At 39.1% G+C, this 10,517-nt stretch overlaps 1 protein-coding gene across 1 annotated transcript in view; it reads right to left on the reverse strand.

Moving 5' to 3' along the window:
- USP45 (ubiquitin specific peptidase 45) overlaps positions 1 to 9,119 on the reverse strand; it is a 111,319-nt gene extending 102,200 nt beyond the window's left edge. The window contains exons 1-2 of the mRNA XM_042781139.1: positions 9,020 to 9,119; positions 5,819 to 5,821 (exon numbers count right to left, since the gene is read on the reverse strand). Of these exons, the coding sequence (XP_042637073.1) occupies positions 5,819 to 5,821; positions 9,020 to 9,119 (103 nt within the window). The remainder of the gene's footprint in view (positions 1 to 5,818; positions 5,822 to 9,019) is intronic.
- Positions 9,120 to 10,517: the final 1,398 nt, after the last annotated feature.

Raw genomic sequence — 10,517 nt, forward strand, 5'->3', positions numbered from 1 at the left:
TTGTCAGTGAAGGCAAACATGGGTATACGGGAGGGCAGATGGGTGGACAGGCTGAACTGTTAGGTATGTCTATGAAACAGGGAGTGTACCCAAGACCATGTATAGGGTTGGCAGACAATGGTCCTATCAGTGTATTTGTATGATCTGTAAGAATTCCCAAGTGTATAGCAGAGTAGACAAGGGACAAGGTAGTAGTAGTCACTTGTTGGTCACAGCCAGCTATGCAGAGGGACCGAGTAGTTGAACCTTGGGCTCAGGATCACAGTCACAGGAGACATCAAGCTCAACTGGCATAACATACTACACGAAACATTGTTCGAACGCCTACTTTGGTGAGTAGGAACTGGGATCTTAAAAGCTTTCAAACAGCCATCTAGATGCAATGATTGGTCTCTCCTTGTCCAGAGCAAAGAAGAATGAAGAAAACCAAAGATTCACGGAAACCATTAGTCCTAGCATCTGGTACACCATGCGATCCACAGCCTATATGACTATAAGACCAGAAGAGCCAAATGGTGCACAGCTACCACTATTAACGAGTTGGAGGGGGATCTATGTAGGAGATCCTGGATAGAGAGGGAGAACAATGTGGAACAAAACTCAAAATCATTTGGGAAAAATAAAAGGGGAGGGCAGGTTTACTGGTCTGATAGAGCCTGGTGGAACCACTGAGAGACTATGGCCTCTAGGTGCCCTCTAGGTCTGGAATTGAACCTACACCTGTGGCTTCCAGACAAACAAAAGACAGGCATATGAGTTGAACATTTACCTGAGGTAGATACACTCCTTAGATAGAACAGTCAAGAGAGAAAGGGCTGTTTATGCACAGGGAGATAGCTCAGAAGGCAGGTGCATGGAAGCATGGAAGCATGGAAACAGGGAAAAGGTAACTATCAGAAGGAAGTGGGAGGGGAGCTGTTGCATTGTGGTAAATTGTAATCAATGTCATGAGACAAAGTATATGTGAACTGCTGTATGGAAAGTGAATTTGCTCTGTAAATTTTCACACAAATCACGATTAAAAAAAAAAGAAAAGAAAAAGCCTCAAAATACATGAGCCAGATTTTAACAGAACTGAAAGCATAGTGCCTAAGGCACTTGACTGCTAACCAGAGAGCTGGCGGTTCTAACCCATCAGCCACTCCTCGGAAGGAAGATGGGGCAATCTACTTCCATAGTGATACTGCCTCGGAAACCCAAGGAGGGGTTGCTATGAGTTGAGTCCAACTCGATGGCAAACAACAAAAACAACAGTAATAATAAGAGACTTGAATATACTACTTTCAATGAAGGTAGAAATAAACTCAACGAAGACACAGAAGAACTAAACAATACACTCAACCAACTTGACCTTACAGGTATATTCAGAGCACTTCACTTAACAACAGCATAATATACATTCTTTTCTACTACATCTGGAACATTCTCTAGACTAGACCATATGTTAGGCCACAAAGCAAGCCCCAATAAATTTAAAAACATCAAAATATTGTAAAGCATCTTCTCAGATCACAATGCTACAAAATTGGAAACCAATAATAGGATGATCAAAGGAAAAAAATCAAACACATGGAAACTGAGTAACACTTTCCTTAAAAACTACTAGGTAATGGTAGCATAGTGGCTAAGTCACTTGCCTGCTAACCAGACGGCTGGCGGTTCAAACCCACCAGCCACTCCTCGGAAGGAAGGTTGGGCAATCCTACTTCCGTAGTGATACTGCCTCGAAAACCCAAGGAGGGGTCGCTATGAGTCGGGCCGACCCGATGGCACATAACAACAACAACAATATTAGAAACAAAAAATGAAATTAAAAATATCTTGAACGAAATGAGAATGAAAACACAACATACCAAAATCTTTGGGACACAGCAAAAGCAGTGCTCAGAGGGCAATTTATAACAATAAATGCACACATCAAAAAAGAAGAAAGAGCCAAAATCAACACCTTATCCTAACATCTCCAATAATTAGAAAAAGAGTAGCAAAATAAGCCTACAGCAAAATAAGTCTACAGCAAAATAAGTCACCAAAAGAAGAGAAATAATAAAGACTCAAAAAAAAAAAAGAAACCTGCAATGAGTCAATTCTGACTCATAGCAAATCCCACTGGATTTCCAAGGTGGTAAAGCTTTATGGAAGTAGATTTTTCCATCATCCTTTCCTGGAGTGGCTGGTGGGTTTGATCTGCCAACCTTCTGATTAGCAGTCAAATGCTTTAAGCACTACACCAACAGAGCGCCTCAATAAAGATTCAAGCGGGAATAAATGGAAATAAAACAGAAAAGCCATAGAAAGAATCAACACAACTAGAAATTAGTTCTTTGAAAAGATTAATAAAACTGACAAACCACTGGCAAATTTAACAAAGGAAAAGAAGGAGAGATGCAAGTAACACCAATAAGAAATGAAATGGGCTACATCACAACAGAACCAACCAAAATAAAAGGAATAATATAGGATACTATGACAAACTATACTCTAACAAATCCGAAAACCTAAAAGATATGGACAGATTTCTAGGCTTACTTACCTAAACTAACACAGACTGAGGTAGAAAATGTGCAACAGACCCGTAACAGAAAAACAGGTCATAAAAAACTACCAACAAAAAAAAAAGTCCTGGCCAAGACAGCCTCCCTGAAGAATGCTACACAACATTCAGAGAAGAGCTGACACCAATTCTACTCAAACTATTCCAAAACACAAAAAAGGATGGAATCCTCCCAAATTCTACATATAAAGCAAACATAATCCTGATACCAAAACCAGACAAAGACATCAATGGAAAGGAAAACTACAGAACAGTGTCTCTCATGAATATAAATGTAAAAATCGTGAACAAAATCCTAGCCAATAGACTCCAAGAACATTTCAAAAAAAATTAATATATCATAACCAAGCATGATTCATACCAGGTATGCAAGGATGGTTCAACATTAGAAAAAACAATCAATATAATCTATCACATAAGTAAAATAAAAGAACCACATGATCATATCAATCAAGGCAGAAAAAGCATTTGATAAAATCAGCCGATTCCTGACAAAAACTCTCAGGAAAATTGGAATAGAAGGAAAATTCTTCAATATAATAAAGGGCATATATGCAAAACCAACAGCCAACATTATTCTCAATGTAGAGAGGCTGAAACGGGAATCAGACAAGGATGCCTTCTATCACCAGTTCTCCTCAACATTGTTTTTTGCAGTCCTAGCCAGGGCAATAAGGCAAGAAAGGGAAATAAAAGGTATCTAAATTGGCAAAGAAAAAGTAAAACTACCTCTATTTGCAGATGATATGATCCTATACAAAGAAAAACCACTCAGGGGGAAAAGAAAAAAAACTACTACAACTAAATGAAAGATTCTGCAAAGTGGCAGAATACAAGATCAACATACAAAATCACTTGCATTCCTCTACATCTACAAAAAGATCTCTGAAAAGGAAATAAGGAAAAATGATACCATTTACAATAGCTATCAAAAAGACAACATACTTAAGAATAAATCTTACCAAGGACACAAAAGATCTATACAAAGAAAACTACAAAAATACTACTACAAGAAACTTTAAGAAACTCCAAAACCAAAAGAATTCTGGTGGCACAGTGCCTAAGAAAATACAAAAATACTACTACAAGAAACTGTAAGAGAGCTACATAAATGGAAGAACATACCATGCTTATGGATCCGAAGACAAAACATTGTGAAAAATGTCAATACTACCCAAAGCAATCTATAGATTATGCAATCCTGATCCATCATTATTATTTAAGGACATGAAAAAAACCAATCACTAATTTTATACGGAAGGAGACCTCAGATAAGCAAAATACCACTAAAGGTGAAGAACAAAGGCAGTCTCACACTCCCAGTCTCAAAACCTACTATACAGCCACCATAGTCAGAACAGCCTGGGACTGGTATAACACACACTTAGACCAGTGGAACAGAACTGAGAATCCAGAAATAGATCCATCCACCTATGGACAGCTGATCTTTGACAAAGGGCCGAAACTCATTAAATGGGGGAAGAAATAGTCTCTTTAACCAATGATGCTGGCAAAGCTGGATATTCATTTGCAGAAAAATGAAACAACATCCATACCTCACACCCTATACAAAAACTAACTCCAGATGGATCAAACACCTAAATGTAAAACTTAATATTATAAAGATCATCAAAGAAAAATAGGGGAAAACTTAGGGGCTCTAATTTATGGTATAAATAGAACATCAAACAACTAAAAATATACAAACAACATAAGATAAACTAGATGATTGGGACCTTCTAAAAATTAAACACTTAGGCACATCAAAAGATTTCTCCAAAAGAGGAAAAAGATAACTTACAGACTGGGAAAAAGTATTTGGCAATGATATACCCAAGAAGGAATTGTTGTTGTTGTTAGGTGCCGTCGAGTCGGATCCTACTCATAGAGACCCTTCCTTGGATTTCTGAGGTGGTATCACTTCAGAAGTAAATAGTCCAACCTTTCTCCCAAGGAGTAGCTGGTGGGTTTGAACCACCAGCCTTCTGGTTAGCAGTCAAGTGCCTTAGGCACTACACTACCAGAGCTCCTAACAAGGGACCAATCTCCAAAATGTATAGAAAACTTCAATACTTCAACAACAAAAAGGCAAATAATCCTATTAAAAATGGGCAAAAGACATGAACAGCCAGTTCACCAGAGATATTCAAGTAGCTCACAAACACATGAAGAAATGCTAATGATCACTAGCCATTGTTGTTGTTGTTATGTGCCGTCAAGTCGGCACCGACTCATAGCAACTGCGGTGTAGTAATTACTTAGTGTGGCTTTTCAACCCATAAGTCTTTGTAAACTCCAAGGTGGGAATTGCTATTAGCAACTGAGGAGATCCTCATTGCTAAAGTCGTCCACCTGGAGTATTTCTGTTGGGAGTGGCACAAAACAATGTTCTGGGAGGTTCCCACTCTCTCTCACGTGCTTAGAGTTCTGATGCTATGATTGGCTAGTTTGGCCACTCTGCCGGGCTCAAAAGGAGGCCTCCTAGAGGCAGAACTCTCTCTGACTGCTGGTTGAGGAAGACGTGCTGCTGAAAGAGACACGCGCCCCGGAAAGAGACACATGCTGCTGGGAAAGAGACCAAGAGACACGCATTGCTGAGTAAGACACCGAGGGACATGCACTGCTGGGGGAGAGACTGTAAGAGACTTGGCTGAGAGACAGTGGGCTGGGAGAGAGACAGCATTTTTTTTGACCTTGAATTGTAGCCTGGTGCTTCCCTAATAAACTCCATAATCTGTGAGTTCTGTGTGGCCACTGCAGCAAATTATCGAATCCAGGAGAGAGGTGGTGGGTGCTTTGGGAGGAACAGTTGGTGAAAGGGCTAGAGGGAGGCAGCATGTCTGTCTGGCCTTGCAGTAATAGGCTTTGGGCTACTGATGGTGATTCTGCCTTCCTCTTGTGGGATTAGAGGAGGTCAGAATATGTGGCCCCCTTGCCATTTTTGCAGTGACCCCTCCTTGGGTTTCCAAGGCAGTATCACTACGGAGGTAGATTGCCCAACCTTCCTTCCAAGGCTGGTGGGTTTGAACCGCCAGCCTTCTGGTTAGCAGTCTAGTGACTTAGGCATTATGCTACCAGAGCTCTTATCATTAGCCATTAGAGAGATGCAAATCAAAACAATGAGATATCATTCCACCCCAGTATTAACAGCAGAGTTCAGTAAAAAATAACAAATGCAGGCAAGGGTGTGGAGAGAATGGAACCCTCATACACTGTTCATGGGACTGTAAAATGGTGGAAGCACTATAGAAAATGGTATGGCACTTCCTTAAAAAATTGGAAATAGAAATATCTGATCCAGCAATCCCACAACTAGGTATATATTGTAGAGAAAAAAGAGCCATGACATGAACAGATATATGAAAACCCATCTTCATCACAGTATTACTCACAATAGTAAAAAGATGGAAACAACCTAAGTGCCCATCAACAGATGAATGGATAAACAAACTATGGTACATACACACAATGAATTACTATGAAACAGTAAAGAATATCAATTAATCTACAAAATACTCCATAACATGGTTGAACCTGAAGAATATTACCATGAGTTAAATTAGTCAATCACAAAAGCACAAATATTGTATAAGACCACTACTGAAAAAAGTCAAGAAAAGGTTTACACACAGGAACAAACATTCTTTGAAAGTTACCTTGGGAAGGAGGGGAAGGAGAGTAAATCACTAACTAGAGGATAGACAAGTATTAACTTGGGTAAAGGGAGAGGCAATATACAGTAAGTGGGAGGTCAACACAAAATGATCAAGGCAAAGAAAGACACTGGGTTAAAGTGTTGCACAAGAGTTAAAGGCAACAAAAATAAAAACTATTGCATACACAATCCTGCAATAACAGTAATAACAATAATCTATGAGCGGACACATACAGACAAGCTGAACAGGGGTAGGAAGGCAAACAGGACTATACCCACAAATATATATAAGTTTTACAGAGGATGTTTCTACATATGTATTTATAGGAGTTATAAATATACCCATGAATATAACAGAGGATACAGGGGGCAAAGTTATGAAAACTTCTTAGCCACAATCAAACACCCTGAGGGAATGAACCACTGGGCAGTGGGGCCCAGGATCATAGTCTTGGAGGATATTAAGGTCAATTGGCATAATACAGTCCATAAAGACAATGGTGAGTAGTGATTGGGGCCTTAAAAGCTTAGAAGCAGCCATCTAAGGTTAAACTATTGGTCTCTCACCATCTAGACCAAAGGAGAATGAAGAAAATCAAAGATACAAGGAAACAATTAGTCCAATGGACATGCAGACTGCATGTCCCTGAAACCAGAGGAACTAGATGGTGCCAACTACCACTTCTGACTGCTCTCAAAAGGGCCACAAGAGAAACTCCTGGGTGAGTAGGAGAAAAATGTGGAACAAAACTCAAAATCATAAAAAAAAACACCAGGCTCATTGGTCTGGCAGAGACTGGTGGGATTTCCAAGACTATTGCCCTTACACACCCATCAAGCCTGAAAATGAATTCATCGTTGTGGCTCAAATTTCACCCAAAGGAAAGACAGAATTATAAGATGAACAATAACACCAGAGAGGTATTAACTCATTAGAACAATCAACCATATGAGATCAAAAGGGCAGCATTTGCCCAGGGATTAAGCTCAGAAGGCAGGAAAGAAACAGGAAAGGAGGACAAAGGGTAAGGACAAACATAGGCAGGGAATAAGAATGCTGTTAAAGCAGACAATGTCACAAAACAAAATGTGTCAGAACTGTTGAATCGAAAACTATTTTGCTCTGTAAACTTTCACCCAAACCACAATGTAAAAATAAAAAAGAAGAAGCATATATGGAACAAGGCATACTGCTGATGTCAGATGGATCTTGGCTAAAAGCAGAAAATACCAGAAAGATGTTTACCTGTGTTTTATTGGCTATTCAAAAAGACTCAACTGTGTGGATCAAAACAAATTATGGGTAACACTGCAAAGAATGGGAATTCCAGAACACTTAATTGTGGTCCTAGGAACCTGTACATAGACCAAGAGGCAGGCATTCGAACAGAACAAGGGGATACTTCATAGTTTAAAATCAGAAAGGGGCACACCAGGGTTGTATCCCTTCACCATACTTATTCAATCTATATGCTGAGCAAATAATCCAAGAACATGAACTATATGAAGAACAACACAGCATCAGGATTGGACAAAGACTCATTAACAACCTGAGATATACAGATGACACAATCTTGCTTGCTGAAAGTGAAAAGGATTTGAAGCACTAACTAATGAAGATCAAAGACTACTGTCTTCAGTATAGATTTACCTCAACATACAACAAAAATCCTCAGAACTGTACCAATAAGCAACATCATCATAAAGAGAGAAAAGACTGAAGTTGTCCAGCATTTTATTTTACTTGGATCCATGATCAACGTCCATGAGAACAGCAGTCAAGAAATAAATGACATATTTCACTGGGTAAATCTGCTGCAAAAGACCTCTTTAACATGTTAAAAAAACAAAGACATCACATTGAGGACTAAGGTGCACCTGACCCACACCACTGTATTTCAATTGCTTCAGAGGAATGAGAAAGCTAGACAAAGAATAACAAAGATCAAAGAAAAAATGATCCATTTGAATTGTGGTGCTGGTGAAGAATATTAAATATACCATGGGTGGCCAAAAGAAAAAACAAATCTGCCTTGGACGAAGTCCATCCAGAATGCCCCTTAGAAGTGAGGATGGCAAGACTTTGTGTCATATACTTTGGACATGTTATCAGGACAGGCCAGTTCCTGGGAGAAGGCATTATGCTTGGTAAAGTAGAGGGTCAGCAAAAAAAGAGGAAGACCCTCAAGGAGGTAGATTGACACAGTGACTGCAACAATGGGCTCCAACATGGCAACGACTGGGGCAATGTTACAGCACCGGGCAGTGTTTAATTCCGCTGTATACAGGGTCACTGTGAGCCAGAACTGACTCAACAGTACCTAATAACAACAAAAATGTTGACCTCTAAGGAACATAAAAGAAGATTTAAGCAAATGAATCTCAAAGACACAAAATCACAAAGATGTCAATTCTAAGTGACTTTACAAATTAAAGTCCCTATTTAAAAAAAAGGGGGGGGGAGCTCTGGTGGCATAGTGCCTAAGGCATTTGACTGCTAACCAGAAGGCTAACAGTTCAAACCTACCAGCCACTCCTTGGAAGGAAGATGAGGCAATCTACTTCCATAGTGGTACCACTTCAGAAACCCAAGGAGGGGTCGCTATCAATTAAAAGCAACTCGTCAGCAGTGAGTTTGGTTTTTTTGAGTTTATTAAAAAAAAGGATAGGATTTTTGGAACTAGATAAGCTGATTCTAAAATTCACACAGAAAACAGTGAAAATAAAAAGCAATGGACTTATTAACTAAAAATATATATCGTTATTTCTCTCCTTCAACACTGTATCAGGTGCTAGCTGTCATGATTTACCAGCAACATCATCTGAAGAGTCTTCATCATGAGGTACAGTAGGCCTTTTACTTCTTTTGGATTTCTCAGGTAAAGCACTGGATGGCTCTTTCACCCGCATCTGTTATTTAGTGAAAAGATTTGGAGAGAAAATGAATACACTTTAATCCTCAAAATCAAATTTTATATATTTTACTTAATACATATTAAAATTTAAATGACTTCCATTTTAATTGGTTTAGTAAATCAATGGACGAACAGGGGAACATCAGCTAAGACCAAAGAAACTAAATAAATCTTTATTAAACCAATATAAAAAAGGTATATTCCACTTACTAACCACTCCCTAGATAAGTGATGTCTGTTGTTGTTGTTGTTATGTGCCATCGAGTCAGCCCCAAATCATAGCGACCCCTCCTTGGGTTTCTGAGGCAGTATCACTACGGAAGTAGGATTGCCCAACCTTCCTTCCGAGGAGTGGCTGGTGGGTTTGAACCGCCAGCCTTCTGGTTAGCAGTCAAGTGCCTTAGGCACTATGCTACCAGAGCTCCCAGTTGAATGAAAAAGCTAAAGTTCTGATCAATGGAATGAATGCAGATGTGATTAAATGCTGCTTCTGGGTCATGCTCTTCCCTTGCTCTCTGCCCTGTCCCACTAGCTCGAAAAGAGTACAAGCTGGAAGAGCCACATCACATAAGGGATGGAAGCCAGGAGCCAAACATAGTAAAGCCACCCTGCCTGTGCTGTACTCCCTAGCTCTGGACTATTGAGAGAGAAATAGATTTCTGTCTTGTTTAAACTACTGCATTGTTTTCCGGGCTTTTGTTGTTGTTGTTTTAACTTTTTACTACGAAAAAATTTTAAACATTGACAAAAGTTTAAAAAGTATGAATACTCATATACTATCTAGATCCCAGAACTATTAACATTTTGTCTTATCTGTTTTATCTAAGTATGAATATGTGTATACAAAGACATACATACATATATATCAATATTATGTGCATAGAGAGACATACATGCATGTGTGTGTGTGTGTGTGTGTGTGTTCTTTTTCTTTTCTTTCTTTTTGGTTGAATGATGAGAAAGTTGCTGAGATCATGACAATTCACACTTAAATACTTCAGCATACATCTCTTAAGAATAAGGACATTGTCCTACATAACCACAGCACCATCACATCTAAGAAAATTAACAGTAATTCCCTAATATCATCTCATATTCCATCAAATTCTAAGTTCCTTGACCCAAAAGTGTCTTCCATAGATGGTTGTTTTTGGTTTTTTTCCCCCTACTCAGGATCCAATCAAGGTTCACACTTTACATCTGGTTACATCTCTTTAGTACCTTTTAATCTCCAACAGTTCTTCCCATCTGTTATTTTCCGTTGATATAGGCTTGAAGAGACCTGGTCAGTGCATATGAGTCACCTGGAGATCTTATTAAAATATGGATTCTGATTCAATAAGTAAGACATAGGACCTGAGATTATGCCAATCTAACAAACTCCTGCCATGAC

The sequence above is a fragment of the Orycteropus afer genome, unplaced genomic scaffold (assembly GCF_000298275.1).
Source record: "Orycteropus afer afer isolate SDZICR_OR568_19922 unplaced genomic scaffold, OryAfe1.0 scaffold00087, whole genome shotgun sequence".
Lineage (NCBI taxonomy): Eukaryota > Metazoa > Chordata > Mammalia > Tubulidentata > Orycteropodidae > Orycteropus > Orycteropus afer.